The sequence below is a fragment of the Balearica regulorum genome, chromosome 2, assembly GCF_011004875.1.
Source record: "Balearica regulorum gibbericeps isolate bBalReg1 chromosome 2, bBalReg1.pri, whole genome shotgun sequence".
NCBI classification, from domain to species: domain Eukaryota; kingdom Metazoa; phylum Chordata; class Aves; order Gruiformes; family Gruidae; genus Balearica; species Balearica regulorum.
In genome coordinates, this window is record NC_046185.1 from 128,989,860 (window position 1) to 129,016,351 (window position 26,492).

At 36.6% G+C, this 26,492-nt stretch overlaps 1 protein-coding gene across 3 annotated transcripts in view; it reads left to right on the forward strand.

Moving 5' to 3' along the window:
• TBC1D5 (TBC1 domain family member 5) overlaps nt 1–26,492 on the forward strand; it is a 322,332-nt gene that overhangs the window by 234,121 nt on the left and 61,719 nt on the right. For all 3 annotated transcript variants that reach the window (XM_075745858.1, XM_075745859.1, XM_075745860.1), the window contains 2 exons: nt 6,536–6,678; nt 13,138–13,244. In XM_075745858.1, the coding sequence (XP_075601973.1) occupies nt 6,536–6,678; nt 13,138–13,244 (250 nt within the window). The remainder of the gene's footprint in view (nt 1–6,535; nt 6,679–13,137; nt 13,245–26,492) is intronic.

A 26,492-nucleotide genomic window follows, 5' to 3' on the forward strand; every position in this document is an offset into this window, starting at 1 on the left:
AAGGCACATGAATTACAGTAAGGAGGGGGAGATAATGATTAGGAACTCATTTTTTAGAAAGAAAAACCTTCTTTAGTAAGGAAATGCATAGTTCTCAAAAAATGGAAAGAATTTTTCTTAAATGCAAAACTGAGTAATCTTTGCCAGTAATCTTAAAGAAACCAAATGGGGAAGGAAATAATCCAAATAACAATTAGATGCTCATGTCATATAATTTATTTGTTAAAATAAAATTAAAGGTATTTATTTTGAAGAGTTATGCTAGTCTGTGTATGATAAAGTAATTAATATTAAAAAAAACCAAGATATGTAGAACAGCAGGAATTTTCAACAGGACAAATCAGAACCGTTTTCCTCAGTGGAAAGAAGGCAACAAAGTATACTATGTACCAGATTCTTGTCTGTCACTTAGGCTAAACTTGAATAGATTTATATTAATAAACAAGTGTTCATTATCATTATTATTTAATTTTAAATATTTATTTCCTATCAGAAAAACCTACAGTAGAGTTTGAAACCCATATAATCCATAATGTAAATGCATAGTTTCATTTTTATTTGTATTGTTTTCAAACACTATAATTCTTATCTTTGCATATAACTACTATTTAAGGCCCCTACTCTTTAAGCTGCAGAACAGAAAGCCTGTGGATCGTAAGAGAAGTTTTTAACGTTGAGGGGTTTTTAATATAACTATGCGAAACTTAAAAAATTAATGGAAACCGAAAAGCCCTACACTGTATCCATCCAATGGTAGTAGCCATGATTCGTGCATTTGGTGCGATGATCCACCAAATCTTCATGCAGCCAGTACAGGAGAAGCCAAATGAAATGAATATACCCCGCGTGCGAGTGCAGGCCCGGACAGTCCCACCTAGATCACGGTCACAAGAAAGCGAGTTTGTCGTTCTCTGACAGAATAGTAGTTAACATACAAACCTGAAGTTACTTAAACAGATAAGGCAGGTGTACGTGTACACGTAAGAAGAATCTTTATTATATGCCTTCTGTTATCTTGAAGTCTAAGGAGATTTGTTAGATGCTGGCCTACACTTTTTCCCTCCTTATCACACACAGTTTTCTACAATCGACATACACTGCTGTAGTCAGTATGGTAGAAATCTATAATATTTAAATGTTTTAAAGCCTAAGGAAAATCTGATCATCTCGTCTGCCTTCTCAAATGACAAAGGCCACATAATTTTATCTAATAAATCCAGAATTAACATTTGAATTTATGGTTGAAGTAAACACATCTTGTAGCAAGATGTCTGTTTTTGTTCCCTTCACAAGTTAAGTAGATTAAGGCAAAAAAATGCAATATATGCTGTAACAATATCTCACTGTACATCCTTTATGGGCGGTGTGCATGCGAGGGTATGCTGTGTAAAATTCTCAGCGTTTAGATGGAACACATCAGAAGTTTCAGTAAATCCTTGAAAGTCTGGTGAGCTTCCCACATAACTTCTTATATTAGGATTTTTTTTTTACTTTACTGGGATTTCAGATGCTTCTTTTTGTTCTGACAAAATATTGATTTTTAATAAGGCTCAGTTTATTTTAGCAATACCATTTTGTTAATTGTTACTATTAGCTCTTTTGCATTTCTTCTCATCTGCGATCATTAAGAGTTCCTCGTGCAACAAGAGCAGTACTACCGTTCTCCAAGACCCTTGTTGAAGAGGAGCTGAAAGAACAAGTTGTGATTATACTTCGGGCATGTTTCCTTCACTGTCTTGTATCATTTGAAGGTTTTATTAATCTCATTAGGACACTCCATACAAAATCCCTGAACTGTATAAAGCCACGGGAGTCTTAATAAAAATGAGATTTATTAAGAAAAGCGACAGAACACTGGAGAAATGGACTGTGTAACAAGTCTAAGCTGAAATGTTTCTAAAACTTGTCTTGATTGGTCTCCTTCGTGTCATTAAAAGCAAGTAAATTATCTTACACCCATATCAATTTCATCCTCTGATTGAACTTGCCTGTGTCCTCTCTGACTGTCTGGCGACTGCCAAATCCAGGAGAGTTCCTGGTATCAAATGTCTTCTTTTGAGGGTGCTTTTGCTGTATATTTGCAACTAGCTTTGCTCTCCCTTCTCATCCATGGGATTGTTGACGAGCGCTGCTCCAGGAGTGGTAGCCCCCTGCAGAAGAACATCCAGGGAGACAGACACACAGCCGCCTTCAACTGCAGCCCACCCAGCGTCCCCAGGTTAGAAACACAGACGTCCGAAATCATAGCACAGGCGTCAGGTCGGTCCAGAGTAGTGCTTACTGCCTGGCATTGAAATATTTAATTCTTTATCTTCCGTATAGCTTTAAGTTCTTTTGAAAGTGTTATACAAATGTTGCTCCTCATCCTTTTTCCATATCTTATTTTTGAACAAGCAAATCACAGCTCAAGTCTGTCTCCCCTTTCTCCTAAATTATTGACCATGACTTTACATAGTAAATTGCACTGGCTACAAATGTTTGCTTGAACATAATTCATGACAGAGTTTAAAGAGACAGAGCGTACATATCATTTTCTCAGTGAGTAAACAACTGATGTTAATTTTGGCATTTCTCAGCTTCCGAGTGCTTAGTTTTGATAAGATGGTGTTCTTTTCAATACTTACAGTCCATTTAAATAATTTTCTTATTTAAAAAAAGCGCACCAAAGTTGCACTGAGAACAAAATGACATCCTGCAAAATCCTACTGACCCTCCCTTTCTCTGGAAGACTCCCGCTAGCGAGTCTCGCAAGCATTGGAAACTGGATGAACAGCGTCCTCCGCCGTCACATCCACGAAGTGGCACCAGCCACTGCAGATGGATGATCCGCACCTTGGCCGTTTCCCGTGCAGGAAGGAGGGTGCAGCTGGGGTGAGGGATGGGATGGCAGATGCGCCATTGGATTGGTGGGGAGAGTTAGGAAGAGACAGGACATACTCTGCAGAAATCTGCGCTCTGGTGTGTTTAGGTCAACCAAGGAATCATCAAATTTGGGCATTTTTTAAGTATATACAGCAAAAAGGAAATACCAGAGACCTTGCTGTTTTGATTCTAGACCTTCTTAATTAAAAGCTTGGGGAAAAAATAAGTTAAGCCTGTGCAGAATTTTTTTTAATCCTGTTCTAATGAATAGTATCAATGAATAAAAAAGAATCACGCCTTGAGCAGATGCTTGGAGTGGAAATTGTACTGAAGATTGAGATTAGGAAAAGTATAAATGGCTGAAAACAGGCTCTTACAGTAGAATTTTTAGGCAACTTGTGGACAAGTGGTAGGTCCTGGATTTAGTCATTTAGAAGTAACTTCAGAGTCATGCTTTCCATTTTCCTGGTGTTACGGTTTTTCTTATTCTTTCTGATTTCATTGTGTTGTTTTATCCTCCTAAACACTCCTAAACTGTTTGTATCGCCTCAACTGTAACCATTTCTTAGGCTTATTTAGTTTATTTTTTCAGAATTCTCTGCCTTCCAAGAAGACAGAGAACATAACCAGCTAAATATACGTAACACATAACATAAGTCAATTTTATTGATGCTTGGAGAATTGTCCTGTAAATCTCAGTCAAAATGGTTGTGGTTTTAGTTAAAACTGGTAAGGCTGGATCATTGCCTTATTTAATGGCTTTACTAGAGCACAGTTTTCTCCTGATTTCTCTATGTTGTAAGGTCATTAATGAATCATTAGCTATTGCTAGTAATTACTGATCTCTTGAGAATATTGGTTTAATTATATAGGAATCATAAGTGGAAGATACAGTTACGTATTCTACAATGTAGGTAGTAGTACCTTGGTGTATTACAGCTTTAAAGAATCTGGTTTGGGGTTTTTTTGTAGATTTTAATTGCTAAGTATGCCTGGTAAAATATGAATTACTGTATTACTGCATGTGATAAAAGGTATACTATTGTGAGCCTCGCAGTCTGCAGGTGTAACAGATGTAAGGCAAGATTAACAGGACAGAACAATAATTAAACCACAGACAGCCATCTCAAAAAAAAAAAAAAAAAAAAGGTTTATCATGTCCAATGCAATTATTAAGTGTGTCTTTAAATTCTCTGCAGATATTTGTAAAAGCAGTAAGAACGTGTTCGTTTGAAAGACAGCTTTTCGGTGTGGACACTTACTTTAAGGAATTAAGATCCTTTTTTATGAATATAAAAGCTGAGTGAAGTCCTGCCATATGGCAGCATGGTTCATAGGCAATAGGGTCCTTGGTTTATAGATGCTATGAGCTAAATGCTGCTGAAGAAAATAAGAGAGCAGTTAGTATATATGCATTTACAACAGTATGAATTGCTTACTCCCTTTAAGACAGGAAGGTTCAAATAATTAACAGTAATATTATGATTGCAAAAGGAAGTCCAGTTGTTCTTCAGCAGTCTACATCTGTGAAACGTGATACCTCTGGGGACGGAGATTTAATTTTCCCAGGAGAAAATATAAAAGCAGGAGAAAAAAAGGAATGACTTCTGCTTGAGCAGAATAAACCTGCATCTACAAACGATTAACACTGCATAATGAAGTAGTAAAGAAGCAAAAGAGATTTCTAATAAAAGACTAATAACAAATCCCATTACACCATGGTGTATTTTTTCCCTTGAAGTGTATTAGACTTTTAGCAAGGCTTCTGAATGAGATTTGGGTAGTTGCAAGCAAAGTCAGCTCAAATGCTTCAAGCTTAGCTGAAATTTCTCGCCTAACAGTTTGTGTAACTTGAAAGTTGCGGTTTTACAGGTGGGAGGGATTGTTAATGCAAGTAATAGGCTTCACGCAGAGTTTGGGTAATGTTTGTGTCACCATAGGATAATAGTCTCCTGTAGGCTAGGCACTGTAGGGTAATGTGCCACTATATGGCAAAATCCCTTAGACAGAACAGACGTGGTATTAAATGCACTAGATAAGCCTTGCTGTTGTGTTAACAGTTCTTCTGACTTCTCTTTCTCGGGCCTGAAAAGAAGTCCTCATAAGAAAGGGGTTTGATCAGAGAGGCAAATATATAGAGTATGTACTTTGTCATAGCTGATATTGCAACTTTTATAATTACCACACTAACATAAAAAGTGATGAGACCTTAGAGCGTAAATGTTTGATAGGAAGGATGAGATGATGCTGGCTTTTGAAATCGTGTCTTGCAAGGGAAAAAATTCTGCGTAGTGATCTCTAAATCTGTAACATAGATGTTTTTGTGCATTATACATGTGGTTCCAGTGGTGTGGCAGCAATAAAAGTTTAAGTGAACAAAACTTTGATTCACAGAATAGTCCCTTTGAATGTATTTTGTAAGAGAGTCTTTTTGTACAGATCGTTGCTATCTTAAAAGCTTGTGCTCGACTGATGTGTTGGAATTCATTTGTCTAGAAATGAACTTTTATTACTGGAATCAGGAAAAAAAGAAAAAGATGCCTTAAACCAACAATGAGTTGTGGGACAAAAGTGGTTAAACATGAATTCTTGCAAGAGAAACTAATCTTGAAGAAATTTCTAGTTGCCTTTTTAGGAATTTTTGTGAGTTTTAAAGAATGACTTAATTTGCTTAGCAGAAATTTGCAATCAATCTTTTCTTGCCACTGAATAAACAGATTCCACATGCGTAGTGATTTGCATATCCCAGCTAAAAATGTAATTCATTATTTTTAAGTCCATTTCGTAATAACTATTTCAGGATTAATGTTACTAACTATTCTTTAGCTCTTTCAAATGTAACCTTAGATAATCCTTGCTACCTAAAAAGGTACAAAGCTAGCAGATCTGTTCTGGAATAGGCAAGAGAAGTGCCTTTCCTCAGGTCAGCAAGTCAGTTGTAAGAGCCAGAACTGGAAATAAGAAATCTTGAGACATAGTTTTCTTCTCAAGCAAATACTGTGTGTCACAAGATAGATTTTCACATTTTGCTAGGTATGAAAACAGCACAGATATGAACAGGAATTAATGGCGTAGTTCACATGCAGATTATCACTAAATCTGATAAAGATTTAAATTAGGTTTAATCAAAATAGCATCCATAGAATATTTTACATGGAGCTGCAAACGCTGTCATCAATACCAGGGAGGAAGCCTCTTTAAATTAAGTGTGACCCAATCCATTTTAACTGCTGATTGACATCTGCCTCTGAACTGGCTTTCACTTGACTGGGCTTTTTAGGGCTTCTCATAAACCACTGGCTTCACTCTCCTCTTTTTGCTGTTCTGGGCTATTTTTGCATAACATTTTCTCGCTTTCTTCTTAGATCACGATCACATTAAATGCTCAAAAATACGGTATATAGGATTGATGTGTTTTGTCCATTGAGGTTCACCCACGTAATAATATTAGTCAGTTAAGCTTCTGCAGTCTGTAATGTGTCAATTCTTTAATGTAGATGCAGTAACATTTCCACCAATACAATTAGTTAAGTGATGATCACAAATCTTCATGCTTTGCAAAATTTTCTGGTAAAATGTTTTGGATTGCAGATGATCCTGAGATACGTATCCTGACTTTACCATACTTGGCAAAACGGAGAAATACAAATCACGCCTTTTCCTTTTTTTTCAGGCGATGGGTAAGGCTCCTGTTTGGACGTGAATTCCCACTTCAGGACCTTCTGGTTGTCTGGGATGCTCTATTTGCCGACAGTATCACCCTGAATTTAGTTGACTACATTTTTGTAGCCATGTTGTTATACATTAGAGATGCCTGTAAGTATCAACTATCTTACGATCTTTTAAAAAGAATGTGAACCTATTTTTCAAAGAAAAAGAGGACTTAAGAAATGTTAAATTTCATTGTGACTTTTTTAACATACTGAAAATGGTTTCAAATGCTAGGAGAGGAGCCATTTGTTACCGGATGCGGTCTGCTGTATTTATGAAACAAATTGTATCTTGGAGTTAAATGCAGGTTTGTTTTCTGAGTACTTCTGTGGGTTTATATGTAGTTGCAGATTTTATGTGCAGTAAGTGATACAGGTATGTATAGAGCTCCACCTTCTGACCAAGCCTGTGAATTGAGTAAAGCCTCCCTTTTGACACTGGAAATATTTTTATGCTGTTCTGCTGTGAGAAATGTGAAAATGCATAAGACAATGACTCATAATTTTTGAAGATATATCTTGAAGAAAATGTAAATGCAGAGATGAGTAACAACTACAAAATAGGTTTACTCTAGGCAAGAGTGGTGTCTTTAAAAACCGATCATTTCATTTTATTTTATTTTAGTATGCCTAAAGTATGTGCAAAGGTGAATTCTTGTGGGTTAGTGATGACTAATAAATACATTAAGCTGGGACAAACAAGAAATAACAAAAATGTTCTTAGCTTATATAATTGTGAACGGAAGGAGGAAGGTATGTAATGATTAATTGAGGCATTTATTTCTGTCTCATCACATTTTGCAGAAAATTCTACATACAACTTTGCTGCAACAAAGTATGCATTTTGCAGTAAGATACATGTCTGTCATTAAATATATGAATTCTGAATCATGCATTTCAGAGTTAATTATATACGATCTGTAAGCTTTAGGTTATAACAAGATCATGTATTTGACACAATCTCATATTCTAGGACACATGAAGTTTCAACATCCGTGGTTCCTATTTAGGGTGGCCTGATCTTGAAAATATAACGTGCATGTACTTTACACATACTGTCGTTCCACTGCCTGCCTTCGTGTGTTTTTTTTAATCATTGTTTAAGAAACACGCAGCATATAGAGGTACCTTACATTCCTCTCTAAGAAGTGGACATTTGATTCAGTTTAGAGGTTGCAAAATTAATGCTGCTGTTTCAGGATGATCTGATTCCAGGTCATTATGTTCTGCAATCTAAATCTGGCTTGTGTATGTGCAGTAGACTGAAATAATCTTAAAATTTTTGATACAGATATATAGTGCAGATGCATGTAAAAATGTTTCTTAACATCAGTATTTTATTTTGTGTCATCATCTCCCTTTAAAAAATTACTTTAGAACTGTATTTGTAAGTACCCTCTTTCTCTTAGGGGAGGGAAGGTTCTTCTGCATTTGTTTTCTTTTGCTTTGTGGTGCTCATGTCCAAGTATCAGTATGAGGTAACTCAAAACGCGAGCTAAAAATGTGTTCTAGGCATCTGTATTAAATCAGTCTCTCTCTTTTCCCTGAAATCCCCAGGCTTAGTAAATAAAGTAGTAAATAGCTTTAAAGTGGAGTACATTTGCCCAAATGAGATGCAAAGTCATCTCATCAGGACAGCTAATACTTCATACATACACTGTTTCTGTAATAAATAACTTTTGTTCTGTAGTCGGACCTAATTAGTTACTCTAAGCATATTAGAATGGTGAAACAAAATATCTAGTCATAAATACTGTAAAGTTGAATATATTTTCAAAGTCAAGCTCAAACTATAGCGATTTCCACACTTCTTTATTTGATGAAAGAATGCTTTTCTTATATACCTGTAATAGAAAACTTGTCCATTTTTCTTCATTTTTTTTATTGCTGATAATATTTGAGCCTTAAGACAAGAGTTCAAAGTTGTGTTGTAATTGTTTTTAAAATGTTTTCAAATAAAATAAGTTTCTAAAAGCTTCTCTATTTGGTGACAGGAAATGTTATCCCAAAACACCTAATGATGTTAATCATCTATAAATAAACCATCTGGAAATTTTCAGTTTAAAAACTTTAAAACAATAGGAATACTGGTAGAGCGCCTAAGATATTATAAAACTGTCAAATGTAAGCAATGATAATAATACAATACTGAAAGCATTTGAAAGTTTAAAAATTATGCAGATTCTTTTACACCAACACATTTGGGTGTGGGAGAGAAGTTGCTGGTTTGGGAATTGATGGATTTTTTTTCTGCATTTTATTATGATGTTCTCAAGGACATGATTTTAAGAAAGTATTATTTCTGCTATATTTTTCATTTTATTTCAAATCCTCTTTTACTCAAATGATATATTATTCAAGGAGAAGGGAGCATTTAGATTATTAGAGTCTTGTTTATACGTTTTAGAGATTACAGATACATATTCATGTACACAGCCCTTCTGTAAACTGCTCTGTGCCATTTTACATCTGTATCCAAGCAGGGCTTCATCTGTGGAGTGAAATCCTCACAGGCCAAGTGTAGGGTTGTGTATCAAAGTATCTGCGAGTTTTAATAAATTATTTTCTGGGTTTCTTTGGAAAAAAAAATCATGCAAAACAACTGGTTTTTTTATTTTTAAATCTGTCAAATCTGAGGCATGAATCTGTTACTTCTGTTTCCCCAATATGGATGTATATGCAGTTGTTGATGAAATCAGAATGGAGGGGAGGGTGCAGCACAAAAATATAGATATTTTATACACTTCCATTTAAGAAGGACAAAAAAAATAACAAACCTGGAAGACCTGTCTGTATTTTGCATAGTAAACTAAAATCATTATAGCACCAGGAGCTAATTTTGACTCATCTGTGTTAGAATAAGTATATTTTTATCATGTTCCAGCCTGAGGACTATGTATGGCCATTGTTAGGATATATTCTTACCTAAAAGTGCTCTGAATATTTTGAGGGAAATAGAAGAGCCACAGCCTCTTCTTAGAGGAGCTGATTTGTTATTTTTGTTGTCATGCAAGATGTTTGAATTATCTATGTCTAACTCAATTTAGGACCTACTAAAGAGAACATAGCCATGCATAAAGCAGCACGGGGAAGTAGTCCTACCCTTCCTGGGTTAGGAAGTCATCTGGATACAGGATTGGTGGCATTAGACATTAAACTCTTAAGAAATGACACATGGCAGAAAATTAGGACTTGGTTGAGGACAGATAACAGTTAGTTTACATGTTTTCCACTGCTATTATTGCTGCTTGTGTCCAGGAATGGTTATTGGACCAATAGAGAAAAGTCAGCCTCATCTAAAGCAGAAGGGAGAAAGCAATTTAATGTTCCTTTAGGCACTGCATAACAAATATTAATCAAAAGGCAGTAAGATTGCTTTCTCTATATAGAGGAGTTTCTCTACTCCTTTCCCTAGAAATACCAATAGCATTCATCTTTGGATGAGACTAGTGAGAACTTGTTATTCAGAATAAAAGCTGGATCCAGGTGTGACTCTTGCCAAGGCTATTAGTGAAGGAAAAGCACAGGTACACCAGCACCAAGCTTAGTACAAGGCAGCTGGCCACAGTGTAAAGTATTTCACTGTTGAACTTCTGCACCATCCAGATACTGCTGAGATTGGAGAAATTTGTATTACACAGATTCTCCTTCCAGAAACTATCCTACAGTTGATTGTTAGGAATCCTTTTAATTCCAATGTACATACTCAGAAAAAAGGGGGTTGTTTGGTTTTACTGCTATTTTGTTTATAATTTTTAAGATAACTGCTGCTCTGTGGGGTAATATTATACATTTGTCCTGAAGAGACAAGAATCATAGAATGGTTTGGGTTGGAAGAGACCTTAAAGATCATCTAGTTAAAAGCCCCCTGCCATGGGCAGGGACACCCTCCACTAGACCATGTTGCCCAAAGCCCCATCCAACCTGGCCTTGAATGCTTCCAGGGATGGGGCATCCACAGCTTCTCTGGACAACCTATTCCAGTGCCTCACCACCCTCATAGTGAAGAATTTCTTCCTAATACTAATCTAAATCGACCCTCCTTCAGCTTAAGGCTATTACCCCTTGTTCTGGCACTACAGGTCATGTAGAAAACTCTCCCCCTTTATGTACTGGAAGGCTGCAGTAAGGTCTCCCCAGAGCCTTCTTTTCTCCAGGCTGAACAACCCCAACTCTCGCAGCCTTTCCTCACAGGAGAGGTGTTCCATCCCTCTGACGATTTTTGTGGCCCTCCTCCGGACCTGCCCCAAGAGGTCCGTGTGTGTCTTGTGCTGGAGACCCCAGAGCTGGATGCTGTACTCCAGGTGGAGTCTCACCAGAGCAGAGTAGAGGGACAGAATCACCTCCTTCAACCTGCTGGTCACGCTGCTTTTTATACAGCCCAGGGTATGGCTGACTTTCTGTTGTGAGCAACATTGCCAGCTCATGTCCAAGATCAGTTTACTTTGAAACAAAGATGATGACCAAAAGGTGTTTCTGCAAAGTAATCCCTTTAACCCAAGATTCCCCAGCAAATAGAGCGCTGGCAATGATATTCTCTTCTGTGAAGATTTCTACATGAAAAAGGGGCAGCTGAATATGTGGGAAAACCCTAAAGATAAAATAAATATAAAAGTTAGCAGGCCTTACTCATTATAGTGTTGGAGTTTTTTAACTTTCTTTGGATGGTAAGGTTTCATTTTAAAATTTAACTTTTAGGGATCAGAGGGAACACATGTCATTGCCCAACAGTTTGATTTTTTTTGCTATTATTCAATTGCTTCACTACTATACATTTAAAAAAAAAAAGAATAATTTTAATCCATTTTTCATTGCAGAATAGACCACATACTGATCTGTTCAAGAGAGAAATGCATTGGTCTTACTGCCTATCGTTTATAAAAGTATTTAGAATTTACTACCCATTTTCAGTATTTTTATTTGCTTTGGTAAAAAGGCATCATGATCATAACTCCAGTACAGTATCTTAAATTTGATTTACGTATGAGAGTTCGATTTGGTATGTGCTGTGTGGTGCTTGTATTATGCTCCTCTGAAAGAACTCTGATGGAGACCATTGTATTGTGTTCATTATGCCAGCTTTGTGACTTCAAGAAGAAAAAACAGGTACCTGAATGTGAACAAGAAAAACAAAGGGTAGGAAAAAGAACAGGCAGAACAGATAAAGAATGAGTAGGATAAGTGAGTGCTTTACAAATGAAAGCAGATGTATGAAATTACAAGCTGTCGGATCAGCAACGGAAATGAAGATGATAAAGTGGTTCCCTACACAGATTATAATTATTCATTTTGCCCAGTCCTGCATCTTTCCCCCATAATCCTCTTGTTGAGGGAGAAAAGGTACAGGAGGATATGAGGCTTATTCACTTGAAAGAAAAGAAGTAAAACATTTAAGTCTTTCTGTCTGCAAAACAGTCATTTATTTTGCCCTTTATTGATTCAAAATAGTTTTGTGTTTGCAATGATCCTTTCTGGTGTAGAGGCCTGATTAATTGAAAGTATTTGTTGCTACAGCTAAAGTTCTCAGACTAGTAAAGTTGGTTAAAAATTTATTTACAATTACTATCGTTAGAGTCTGTCTTTATGTTGCAGAGTGCAAGCATCATTAACAGGCATTGCTTTGACAGCTGTGGCAGATGGATTGCCTGGATTTAGATGGTGCAAAAGAAATGAAGTAGTTTACATAGACCTGCCTGAAAAGATGTCTTTAATAATTGCACTCATAATTAGATTGATTTGAGGAAAAAACAAAACAAAACAGGAGATGACAACAACAGGCAAAGAACCATAGAGTATACTTACATAGATTCAGATGAAGTCAAGCACAATTACGTGCTGAACATTTCCTGAATAAGTAAAAAATTCTAATGAAGTTAATGGTATATTATAAGTATTTATGAAATTAAAATCTAGCCTTTTCCCTTTTTCCTGAACATTTCGTGAATAGTTTTGTGATTTACGAGAAAACAAGGAGTTGCTGACATCTTTTTACATACATGTGTATATATGTGTGTGTGTGTGGACATATATGTGTATATGTACATAAGAACAACAAAAGATAGTTCAGCAAAGAATTGTCAGAGTGGGGGAAATTTATCATAAAAGCAAGACCAAATGTAAAACTTTATCTCATAAATTATCATACTTAAATTTAGGTGTCTGCAGATGAGTGTCCATTTTGCAGTGTAGGACCAGTTCTTCAGGCTCCACTGACTGTATTGCCCTGACCTCCACTGACTCAGGCAGGCTTTAGATGCACAGCTACTGAGATCTAAATTTAGGCATCTAAATCTGGAGCTAACATAAATGTCTATGGCATAAAGTCAGTGGTAGGTTTAGCATTGTCCTTAATGATATTGGACCAAGAGTAGTCCTGAAGCTTGATTATGCAGTATCTTCTTTTTACTCTGGGCACTGCTTGAGTTCTAGGAGACTTGATGTGGGAAAAGACAGCTGAATCTGAACTGAAAGGAATCTACTGAAAAAGGTACTGTTTTGGAATGTCAAAATAAGATATTTCACTATTTCACTCTTTTCTCTCTCTCTTTTTTTTTTTTCATTATAGTGATTTCAAGTAATTATCAAACCTGTTTGGGACTTCTGATGCATTATCCACCTATTGGAGATGTTCACTCCCTTATCCTAAGAGCACTTTTTCTCCGAGATCCAAAGGTGAGATGCTCGTTTTGTAAATTCAGGGAATAAATCTCTGTAATAAAATATTATAAATACTATGAAGTTAATAACAACCTACATTTTGGGGACTAAACTGTAGTTTCAAGTTTCTTCTTCCCTGCCAAAAAAGCTGAAGGAAAGCATTGGTAACCAAGAGCAGAACACGTTTCTTTACTCTTTAAAGGATATTATCCTACTACTTTGCTAAAGTTATCCAGGAGCCCTGGTACTGCAGATGTTTATACCTTTGCTTGGTATTCTGCACAGACATCTTTCATAATAAAGTATACTTTTGAGGGAAACAGTAATATTTTATATAATCTAGTAAGCTGTGTAGAAACTGTCATGCAATTTCATCTGTAAGACCTTTTTCATGAGATTGCTGAAGATTAATCAGTTAATCCTTAAAGCGCTAACCCTGCCAAGTATATAATAGTTATGTGATGGTTTTCAATTAAAAACAAGAGTGCTGTTACAGGCTGAAAAGATTCACATGGAAAAAATGTATAAATTAATTAATTTTATATTACATATTACTAGCATACAGTTTCTGATATACTCATCTATACTAAAAAAAAAAAAGCAAACCTCTTGCTGTTTTAGAATGGCATGTGTATATGTGTGCCTATAATATACAGCAGATATCCACAGTATAGTGGATAAAGTGTTTGAGATAAAGCTGTATGCAGTAATCTTCACAGTATTCAGATCTCTGGCAGATAGCAGAATTTGTGCTGCTGGTTTTGAACTATCTTTGTGCACGTCCCATTAGTAGGCTGCCAGTGTAAAGTCTGATTTCCCTCATCTTCTTGATGCACGTCACCTTGAAAGTGAAAAATTCATCACTTTCTGCACTCTTGACTGCCTTCTGCAAAATTTCATTCAGTACCAATGTTTACACTTATGGATTAAGAAAAAAAATGTCTCTTTGTTTCTATATCAGTTTTTTGCAGAAATCTGCATCCTTACAGCTGCTTTCTTCATTCCTTTCTGGCACAAAGATTTCTTTCATGACGAGAAGTAAAGTGTATCAACTTTTCAGCGTGTAAGAAAGTTTGTAATGTTAGATCTCCGGAATCTTTCTTAAGATTTCAGCAGCAGTCTGTGAAATCAGACTTCCCAGCATTTATTTATGTACTCTCTTAGCAAAATAAGATAGATGTGTTTGTTAGAGGCAAAGATACAGAGGGAGGAAAAGTGTCCTAAGATATCAAACTAAATCCAAAATGTGATCTATCATTTATTGAAGGTATATGTTAAAAGATAGAATAATTACTAATTATTCAGCTGTCTTCAAAAGCATCCTAGGCAGTATCTAAGATATCCTACTAGCTGAAGGGGACAAAAATAAACCGCCAATTTCCCGTAAAAGAAGCTTGATCACTATTCTGCTCCTTACGCTCTTGTCAAGGTTGTCAGGCTCATAAAGCCTCAGTGTCCTATTAGTTAACATTCTCAGGTGCGCCTTGAACACCTTTCAGAAAAATAGTGGATATAGTTCCTTCTGTGTCTTTCAGGTAGTTCTCCCTTCGCTCAGGTGAATAAGTACTTAAAGCTCTTTCATGCAAAGAGTGCTAGTTGTTTTGTCAATTTAAATATGATTAATTACAATTGTTTCTCCTTTCTGAGCTGTACTTATCTGCTTGGGAAAGTCTGAAGGTTAGGATAGGAAGCTGGGATTTCCGGAGAATGAAGGGCCCTGAGGGACTTCCAGCCACCTCTCATTTTATGTTGGGTCTTTGGGTTGAAGCTGCATAAACAGATCTGGACGTCTTACAGTAAGGAAGTCAAACTGTTCTAAAGGATCACTCTAAAAGAAAAAATTAGCTCCTTGTCTGAGAAAAATATATTTTCAATGCTATGACTTGAATACCTGCTTTTTATCTTTCCCTCGGCATGATTTTAAGCTTTGCTTATGTGTCTTTAAGCATATGTTGGTTCAATCCAACGTATTTCTGAAATGGAAGTCTTGTTATTCTTTAAGACCCACGCATAAAGATTTTCCAAGTCTGTCAAAATTTTTCATTGCACAGAATGAAAGGGAAGACTCAACAAGACATCGTGGGTGCTGTAGGAATCTGAAGCCAGAACACAGTTTATATACCAATATAAGTGGGAAAATTGTGATACCTTTTTTTTGCTATCTGCATAAAGATAATTCAGTTTGCCTTTATTCCCTGAGCAGATAAAAGGAGATTGGAAGAAAAGACAAAGAGATTTTAGTCAGTAGTGTAACTTGTAAGTGATGATTAGCAAATTCAGTGCTTAATGATTTTTTCTTCCTCCTTTGATGTTTTCCCGTGCATTTCTCTGTCATCAGCTTCTAGTTTCTAATGGGAAATTACATCTGGTTCAGTACATTTTAGATCTCCTGAGCCAGGGCTGAGTTCTTCTGTGTGGCATTTCTTCCAAGATTTTGCTTGCATTTTAATACGTGAAGTCGGGGAACTCTTCTGTGGGAGACCCCTTGCGTGGTCCAGTGGCTTATTTCATTATTTGTTGAACATAGCAAGAATGTTTAGTGTCATTCCAAATATCTGAGGGAGGCTTGCTTTCTGGCTCTTGGAGCTTTAAATCTCAGCTGGACAAGAAATGCGGTTTAGAAGTCATGGACAGGGACAAACAGGAATCTGTCTCTTGCAGGTCTGATAATATATATTGTCTTTCGAATTATTTTTGCAGCTACGTAAATGCCAGATAATCTCACTGAGGGGAAGTTGTGGGGTATTTGGACTAAGAAAGGTTGGTTGTATGTACATAAAACTGAAAGGTTCTTAAGGAACAATCCTGTCATAAATGGTGAAGTAGTTAAGATGGACCTGATATGGGCTTTCCATCCTTAATTTCCAATTCTGGAGATAATCTGGGTTTGCACATCTGATAACATCCATTATTTCTTCTGTTTCGTTGGTCTGACATAGCAGATATTGCCTCCTTACTTATTTGTCTTGTGAACTATCAGGAGAGCTAAACTGTGGCTTGATGAACCTGTCGCGTGTTGTTTGCTACTTTTCACTGCAGTCGTCACCAGCAGAGCAACCTAAATGTCAAAAGAAAGCCATACTTAAAGGATGGGTGGCATTTTTTTCTGACAGATGGACAGATACAATTTCTTGACCTTTTGTGGAATCAAACCTTAGCAGAAGCCTTAGCATTATCCACCGATAACAATAATACAAAAAGTAATTAGTGGTTGCCATTAATCTAACGCGTGCAGCAGCTCTCCTTTTGACTTAGCAGACCCCACTTGGAAGTTGGGGTGAGAGGACGTTTTAGATTCCACATCCCTGATATATTCCAGTGCCACGGAAGAGAAATATAGATCTTCATAATAGCTGAAAACAAGTTAATGCACCTGTCTCTGAAGGGGGGCCTGAGAGCTACTAATTTTACAGACCTGGGTATGGATCAATGCAGAATAACTGTGTTTCAGCCTTTTCTGCATTTGGCTAGCTCCGGTTCTTAGGAAAATGTAGAGTGAAAACCTCAAATCAGTGGTGTTGTCTTTGCACAGGGCGATACAGTTAACCTGCTTAGCAGAGTATTTGTTTCACATTTCTAATCTTTGAACAGATAATTACCTCAATTATTTATATGAAAGTAACTTCTATGCACTTCTAGTCCTTCTGAATATAAAAGTAGAGCTTCTTAGGGAAGAATGGGCTATTAAAAGTATGTATATGTGAAACGAGAAAATAAGGGAAGGTTTTTTGTGTATATCCAAAAGCATTTGCTGAAGGTGTGTCTCTGTGTATTTAATATCCCACGAGTGGCCAATTTTCTTCATTTTTTTCCTTATCAAAACCATTGGGCACTTTTAATTTTCAAAGCAAAGGCTGTGAAATTAAGAAATAGAGATACGGAGATAGGGCAGTGGAAGAATATAAAGTGATTAAAAAACATAGTTCTAACTAGAGTTGTTCAAATAAAAAAAAATTAAAAAAACCAATTAGAAACAAAAGTCATAGAAAATGTGAACATATTGTGTTCCTTAAATAACCAGATGTTCTTTCCTTCCTGAAGGCAGCCAGGGCTAGGAATAAAAGGTTTAAAACTATTGTTTTAAGTTAACTGTGAATTTTGCAAATCTGTTTTCACCCTTTAGCAAATAAAATTCTAATACAGCAACATAAGCAAAGTAATTTTCATCTTTGGGTGTTCTTATTTGTATGTTGTTCTGTGTTGAGGTGTTAACCTTATCACAAAGACTTATTAGAAAACTACAGGACTAGATGGAATATTACAGTTTTACATTGCATACTAAGAACCTGACAACCATCCTTTGTCTGAAAGCTTACTGTATTTATTCTTAATATTTTTGTAAGATAAGTTTGTTCTCAGATATTTTAACATGGTGAGTTACACTATTTGTTGAGCCAAGCTAGTTAGGAGCTTAATTGAAGGGAGACACCTTTTATCATAAGCCATCGATTCAAAAAAATAAAAAAAGAAAATGGTTGTACTTGGTTAATGGGAATTAATTTGTTAGTTATGCTAATAATAGTCAAGTTACTGCTGCTGCTATTTTCCCAACATTGTATTTTAAGCTATTTGCTGACATTGAAAATGGTCGTATAATAATATTAAATTCTAACTAAATCCATGATGAAGCATACATGACATTTCAAAGAAGCTGTAGTAGTTCTTCGTGACTGAAATTACAGGGACTGCCAGAAAACTTAAGGAATAATATATGGTCACGATCACTCATATAACGATTAGTCGGAGAAATCTGCATTCCAGCTTTTAACACTTTTCACAATCTGAGCAATAAGTGACAAGGGGAAAACACATTACTGGAATTTTGAACTCTTTGTACATTTATTTTCAGCTGAATTTTCTTCTTAAGTAGCTGCCACCATCTCAGAGTTTTCTCCAAGCTAGTTTCATGTGCCTGAAAGGCTGTTGAGTTTCACTTTCTTCTTCTTCAGATAAATTCTTTTCTATACACTCATTAACTGAGGTGCCGCTGCAGAGCTGCAACTGTCCTTTGAAAGCTGCCGTTATGTCAGTATTGTTTGTTTTGCTGTTTGTGGCAGGAGAAAAGCAGGTTTTAGGTTGTTTTGTTTGTTTGTTAGCATTGTGTGTGCAATCTGGCATTAATTACCTCTCTTTAATGACCAGATTGCAGCCAATCAGAAGTTGGGTTCTGGCAGCGTTGGGGCATTAGCAGCTCATTAATTTGTACCTACACACAGAGGTACTGCTGGGGTGGGGGTCCTGTTTGTTAGAGGGATACCAACAAGGGGGAGGGGGGCCCTGAACAAACGTTTGCTTTTTGCTTTTTTTTTGCCCCGATCATGAAGAATGTGACTGATTTTTCAGGAGATTCGGAATTATACATTAGAGGGTTTGGGCATATGAGTGGTACATATCAGGAGCTGGGATAATGGGTACCCCAACCCAGCATGAGCTGGAGCTGGGATAATGGATATCCCAATGCAGTGTGAGCTGGCGGTATGAGTAAGGTCACCTACACTTTAGAGGAGAGTTGCCTTGACAGGTGATGTGACTGATAAAGGAAACAAGGTTTTCCAGAGCAGCTATGTACATGTTTCTTCATCTGGGAGGAAAGGAATTAGAGGAAACAAAAAATAAATGCATTTACTTTCAGTGATTCGCAGAGAACTTCTATTATTTGCCTTAATTTCTGAAGGATTAAGATCTTGGATGTTTAATGCAATATAGATAGATTTGTATGAACAGAAATATATCAGGATCTTCAAATTGACTTCTGGTTTTATAACCACATTCAATTCCTTGTAGTGAACCCAAGCGTTTTGATGGTCTAACTTCCCCATTTGCAAATACAATAAGGTTCAATGTAATTTAAACACCTCACTTTGAATAAGTCAATGGTTTTTCTGTAACTGCATGCTATGCTTTTTAATGTAGGCCTGTACAACTAAGAATTGCATATATTATACATGTAAAAGCCATGACATTAATTTCTTCTTTATGTTCATGTTCTTAAAATCAGAAACTTTTGCTTTTCAAGGAGCATGTTCTGTTTTAAGCATTATTGTTTTAAATATTCAGTTATTGTGTTTCATTAATAGAATAAGGTATGACAGGCGGCTATGAGTTTAATGATAAATTACTTGGAATAACCATGTTGCCATAGTACCATGTAAAAATAGTAAGTGTACCATGAACTAAAAATCCTCTTCGTTTTCATACATTTGTTTCAAAACCTTCATTCCCAGTGCACCTATGCATTTTAAAATATAAAAAGGCTATCTGGCCAATACTCCTAGTAGAACAACTTTCTCATCTCTCCCAACGTTAATTGCAAGCTCCCTTCATATGTTAACCATTTAATCGACCCACCGTAAAATAGTTGTCATCTTCATGTCACAAGTAATATTTTCAGGAAAAATTCTTGAAAAGTGGTTGATTAGTCATCTAGTTAAGACTTCGAAAGAAATATCTTTCAAAGTCCTCATTCCACAATATCATATGTAACACAGTAGTCATCACTCAAAGGAGAAAGCTGATCTCTTAGATTGCCAACGACGATGCAGTTTCCAGTATCGCTCTGTCTTTAGAGTTGCGTGCACAGGCCCGTTATTTGGTTGAGAACCCACAAGTATTGTATCAATGCAAGTTAAACAGCCATTACATTTAAATGAATAGGAAAATGGTGGGAAATAATACAGAATAAAGAAGAGCTTCCTAAACAGTGATGCCTCTCATAGTTAAGACGAAGCTGTGCCGCAGGTAAGATGGTGCAGACACAAAGGACTCATCCCAGTTGGGTGCAGGGCCGAGTGAGATGGTGCTGCGGTCCACTCCTGGCAGTGAGAGCAGAGCCTGGCAACTTGACTTCGTTGTTCTCATTGCCGATCTTGTGTGACCCAGCAGCAGAGCTGCTGCCCTTGAGGGTGGTGAGGAGTTGGTGGCGTGGCTGGTGATCTCTGGGCAGGTGGAGAGGTGTGGAGTCTTTCAGAGGAGATGGCTAAAGACGAGTTAGGAACCATTGTTTCTACTTTCAACTAATATTAAAACTAGTATATAATAGTGTTGTATAGAACAGCAAGTACTACATGCAGTATTCAATAAATAGTCAAGGCAACTACTTGCTGATCAGTCATTGGGCTAAGAATTGCAAACACAAGGAAAAAAAAGTGTTTTCATTTTTTAATCTTCTATTTGCAGATTTCATAATTATGCCTTTTATCGAGGCGTCTTCCCTATTAATCAGAAGGCATGAGATGCGCCAACATCATATTCAGGCCAGAGGGGCAGTTGGGGAAAATTTGGAAATAAGGAAGGAATTACTCTCCTGCGCTGATCAGCATTCCCTTTAATATTGACTGGGAATTCATAAGCTCTTTCACGTAAAGGGCAAGTACTTTAGAGAGGCAAGATGGAAGAGAAAGTTCTCTTTGGAAGCTGAAACTTTAAACTGCACTTTCTCTTGGAGCAAGTTGGTATCTTTAGTAGCAAAGTAAAAGCAATTCTGATTGTTCTTGATGCTAAAGCAAGAAGCTGAAGCACTTTAAGCTTTTAATTACTTTAGCTACCAATAAAACTTATTGCTTGAGAATTTCTTGGGGCTGTTTCTTTCAAATGATTGGTTTACTTCTGTTTAAAAAGTCATCTAAAGCTACTGACCCTCTCCTAAAGAGTAATGATGTTATTTATAAAATTACACTAATAAAATGCATTTAACAGTGTTAGAGTGAGGTGATTATGGTTTTTCTTGTGTGCAACCTGACAATTCAATTAATCACTTCCAGTTTGCAAGGTAGTTTATCAAAAGGAAGCACCTAACACACTTACAGCACTTTGATTCTACCTAATCAAAAGTTCTCCGTATCATAATTTATTTATTTGACTAAAACTTGCAAAACACAAACTGAGTTCTATAAAAATAGATTCATAACTTTTCAATAATGTATGAAAAATTAGGTACTGAATCATATCCAATCTTTTATGATGGAATTTAAGTTCAGTCTCTTGTGATATAAGTGTAGATATACTGCTGGTGTGTTGACATTTTATAGTAAATATTAATGTATTAATTGTTGTATACAAAGCTATTTGAGTACATTTGTATTGGGGAACGCTTCTCTGAAAGAGCAGTATACTTTAAAGATGGAAGTAAGAATGGTACCTTTTATCCTTTGCTATAACTTTTTATGGAAAATTAGGTTGGGAGATGTGAGGTGGGAATCTTTGTCCTTTATCTTTTTAAGGAGCAGTAGTGATCAAAATGGCTCTGCAGTATCCTCATTATTGGAATCCTAAAATGAAAGGTGTTCCTTGTCCTGCAGCACCAGGACCTTAGCTTGTCTCTGCGTTTTAGAGGAAAAGAGTTGGATGTCTTATTCCTTTTGCTGGGGGTGTGTGCATGGGGGTCTTTGAAAGAGCTTTTTTCACTCCCCTTTTTTCAAGTGTTTTACATAGCACATTACACATAGAACATGAATTAATCTGTTTCTTTTCCACGTAGCAGAAATAACCAAATAGCACCTTAGAACTTTCTTGGTTTTCCCTGAAACGTGAGATTTGTGTACAAGCATGTATCTGGAGAAGATATAGTGCTGTAAGTGTGGTTATAAGGGTTTTCTCAGTGTAAGCTTCGGATAACTGCATTACTCACAAAAACCGTCCGTGAGTTATGCAGGTTGTCCAAAACGAGTGCCAATAAAACCATAATGTGGTAGCTTTTCTGTACATAAAGATGTCATATTTTAAATCTCATAATTTGGAGCATTCCAGGGTTTAAAGCGAGGCTTGCTGTGTGTTCCTTTCAAAAGCCTGGATCTTTCCTCCACAATGTTGTAAAACTCCTGTTCCTAACCGTGCAAGGCTGCAAGATGCCAGAGCATAAATCTGTCACGGGGTAGGGCTGAACACTGTCAGATTTATACCTCACTGTTTAGTTAATTTACTTCTTAAAACCAAGGGTTCAGCTGAAAAATAGGCGACTAAATTAAGAGGCAGATTTAAAAGGTACTTAAGCGATTCTGTTGATGCAAGATGGGGATTTTACACAGGTTATGAACTTGAACGTTGGCATGTCAGAGTCTCTTTGTCTGGAGTATCAATAAAAGCTGATTTGGTAGGATTTGATCTACCTGTTAAAACGCAATACTCTGTAAAAAAAATAAAAAAAAAAAAAAAGGCTTTCCAATTGGTTAGGACAGAAAGCCAAAATATACAACTAGCGATTTCTTTCAGTCAAGTCACTGAAGAGTTTTTAAATCTCACTTGTCATTTTTTGCAGTCCTTCATCTCTTGTCATAGAATGCCCATGTTAGAAAAGGCATGTGTGTATGAAGTTAAAACCAGACCATAATGCACAGTATTTAAACTATCTTCCTGGTATCTGAAATTTCTAGTTGCCGGGGGAATGGAGGTTTGTCACGTAACAAAACCAGAGATAATTTCAGCTTGATCGGAGTTCAGGGGTTTCTTCCTGCCTTGACCCAATTAGCTGAATTTCTTTCCTTTTCAATTCTTTCTGGGAATTTTTGTTGTTTGGGGGGGAAAAAAGCACTCCCTAAGTTTCGTTAGAAATTATTAAACATGATAATTCTTCATGCTGTTATTGCATTGTAAATAATGAGTTCTGCGACTGAGACCCACAGCATCTTTCTGAAAAATGTAAACAGGAAACATTATTCCCATTTTGAGGATTATGGCGTTCTTTGCCAACGCCACTATTAGCGCACGGATCTCCTGACTCCTGTGATTAAAGGAAGTTCTTTATTAGTTCTGTGCAGGATCCTTTTCCTGTTGTGCTACTTTCATACACAGAGTACATACTTTCATACACCATACTCATGGTTTGGATGATATTTTGCTGTTGGCCTCGAACCACTTTAAAATTGGCAATAGCACATGACGTCCTCTAATGTCTCACTGTTTTTTTTTTTCTTTTTAGTAAATATTTAACTCATAGGTGGTTCATAGGTGGATGAAATACCTTTCATGCTCCAGCAGATTGCGTGTTCTGCAGAAGGTATGACTAGGGGAGAGGAAGATTAGAAGGTGAAAGGAAAGTTTTGTTTGGGGAGTGGCATTTGCTTTGGGTGCTCTAGAGTTTGGGCTGGGTTGTTGTTTAATATACAAAATATTTTGATATATTTATGTAATGTTAAGCCATTGCTTATACTGTCTAAGTCTAGTCATAGAGGGGAGACAGCTGCTTGGAGACCTGACAGAAGAATAAAAAGAGGAAAGGTGAAATTCTCTCTGCAGCTAGGCTATTAGGTAATCATTAGTATGCGCTTCATAGTAATTAGTAGGGCCTAACTGAAGAAACTGTATTTCTTATCCACATCTGAGCTGCTGTATTTCAGCTCTGTTCCCAGTCAAAATTTTTGCCGTGTTTGTATCGTCTTTGCCTAGGTTAAGAAAAAGGTAAAACCTTTGCTGACCTCCCAGTCACATTAGAAACAAATGAAAGGAAAAAAAATAGCATTTTAATACAAAAAAAAAGTTTTAGAGTGTACAAGAATTGTGAAAAAATCCAAAATTGACCTGTCAGCTAGAGAGGGGGGAAAAGGAGCAAACTGGCTCCTTAAAAATATTTAAATAAAAAGAACAACACTGCATCATTATCTTTCTCTTTTTATATATATGTTTGGTTCAGTCTGTTCTTTGGTTTAGGCTTAAAATATTATTAGTTCAGAAAAAAAGATATATGTTTGGCAGCATTTGTTTAATATATTGAAAAAGAAAAAAACCCTAGTTTAAAAAAATCCCGTTTGCCGTTAGTGAGATGATTATTTTGGTGAGCCTATTGCTGCGTGTGCGTGTAATTCACTGCTGCTGCTTTGTTGGTTTTTTTCTCTGTTGCATTTAGGTTATCTAGTTTCAGATACAATCTATTAAATGGAGTATTTTTCAGTAGCCGAGGTTTTCCCACCTGTCTACCCTAAAACACCTGCAACGTATGTTTGTGTAACCCTGCAATGCTTTGTGGTTTGGGCCTTGAGAAATTCCCCCAGAGCTTTTTGCTTATAAACAGCTGAGCAATTCATTTCTCTAATGACGAGTGCTTTTCCCTTGGCATTGAGGCAATAGCATGTTCGCTAAAATAAGTCTCATTTTTCATCAGACATATTGAAAATCTTTTTTCATTGTTGTCTCTTAGTTTGAGCCTTCAGATTTTGCACAAGATTGTATGTTTTATTTTTTTTTCTCTAAAGGGGGGGGGAAGGAAATACCTCAACAAAGAAGAAAAAAAGAGCGTTGAACAGATTCATCCGCTTGCACCTGCGTGTAAACTTTTACAAATAATGTTTATTCAGATGGTGAAACGTCACATTGCAGCAGTAACCTGGGTTTCCTGGTATGTTGTAGAGCAGTCTGCCTGTGACTTCTGTCACGCACAAGTGTGCTTTGCTGTATCGTATCAACTCCATGGGTAATGTGACGCGATACATCTCCGGAGGAGAGGGAGGAAAAGGGTTGTACTAGGGAATTTGAGCATATGGAGCATGATCTTTAACTGGTGGGAATTGCTTTTCAGCGGTTTATGCAAGTTTAGGGAATCTCTGCTGCGTTCGGTGTGATTCCGACCACAGCCTCAGCCCCCCGCCTAGGAAAAGAGCGGGCGCAGGTATAACTTCACTCGTCCCCGTGTCCCTGGAGGAGGGTAAAGGCAAAGAGAAGTTCCCCACAAACTCCTGCCAGCCGTGGGAACTGGAGTGGGCAGTCAGGTGGTGACTGGGAACAGAAGCAGGAGGACGGGGATTAGGACTCCAGCAGTCAGGTCGAAGCGGGGGCATCTTTTAGGCAAGGAAGGGCTAAGAGGCAGGAGTACCTCCGAGATACCTGGCATCTCTTCCCTTTGGGCTGTGGCTAATACATTTTGAAGAGACAAAGTCCAAAATCGCATCAATTTCTATGTGTGTTTCTATATCTGAATTTCGTACATTGTCCTTTTAAAAGTATATATTGGGCATTTTCTGCCAGTTGAAACTAAACTCAGTCTAGCTAGAAATTAAGATTAGAAGAATTATTAAACCAGCAGGCCCCTCCTACAACCTGGGTGTGGGGAAAAACATAAATGTGTTAATCTGTATAATGCCCCTTACACAATTTCTTAGGGAGATTCAACAACGCCCTAATTTGAAGGGTTGAGTTCTCTGTCATTTTAACAGCATTTTTATCCTTTAAGAAAAAAGATTTTATCTGAGGTACTAGTCAAAATACTTACATAAATTGAAAAAGAAAAGGAAAATCTTTACTCGCTTAAGGAATTAAAAATGTAAATGGGATCATTCCAAGTTGCCCTGTGTAGGAAAAAAATGTGTTTGCTCTGAATATTTTAGACAATGGAGTTATGTTTTGCTGTAAATAAATTTGTGTAGTCTTCTGTCCTAATAAATGGAGTGTAATATAGGGGATAGCTGAAATTGCATTCTTAGGGAGGAGAGTTGGTTTAAAATTGATAAGGAGGAGACACTGTAACTGTGTAGATTTCCCTTTCTGCTTATTATATTTAAAAAGTAAAATTTAAAGGATGTCTTCACAATAACATAAAGATCTTCACAAAACCATATTTTTTGCTGACTGAAGTGTAGTTTTCAGATGTATTTAAAATTTCTGTGGGAATACTTCACAGATACTTGTCTGCTAACATGTATGTTTAGGAGGATTTTTTTTTAAATAATGGAATTTTCCAAAAGGATATCTCTGTGGTCTTACAAAAGGAATTGCAGCAGTAACCCTGGGTATTTACTGTCTTGCATTTCTAATGTTTTTTCAACAGCATTTTTTTCTCAGAGCTTTTTTTCACTGCATGTAATAGTACTTTAAACTGCTTCTTCCTTTGATACCTTAAACCTCATAGGAATTTAAATAGGCCCCTGTGAAAGTAATGCTTGAGCCTCATTCATATGTTCGAGTTAGATCATTATTCCTATTAATGGCTTTAAGTGCTTAGATAGTAGATCAGCCTTTCGTGTCTTGAATTGCTTGTCATTTCTGCATAAATATGTTTCAAGAAACCATCCCACATGATCTTTTCGATTTTTTTATTTTTTTTTAATTCAGAAGTAATGTGTAATCTTTTTTTTTATTTATTAGGTGGTGGAAAAGAAATTTTATTGGTTTTGTTAAGTTTAAAATATATACTGAGTTATTGGAAACAAACTGCAAAACTGACTAGCAGCTGGTAACGTGATTTTTTCAAAGGGCTGCCTTATGACTTAGAAGTGCCCGTTATTTTAACCATCTTACTCTTCCACCTTGTTGAAATGGTCATCAAGACACATAAAGAAA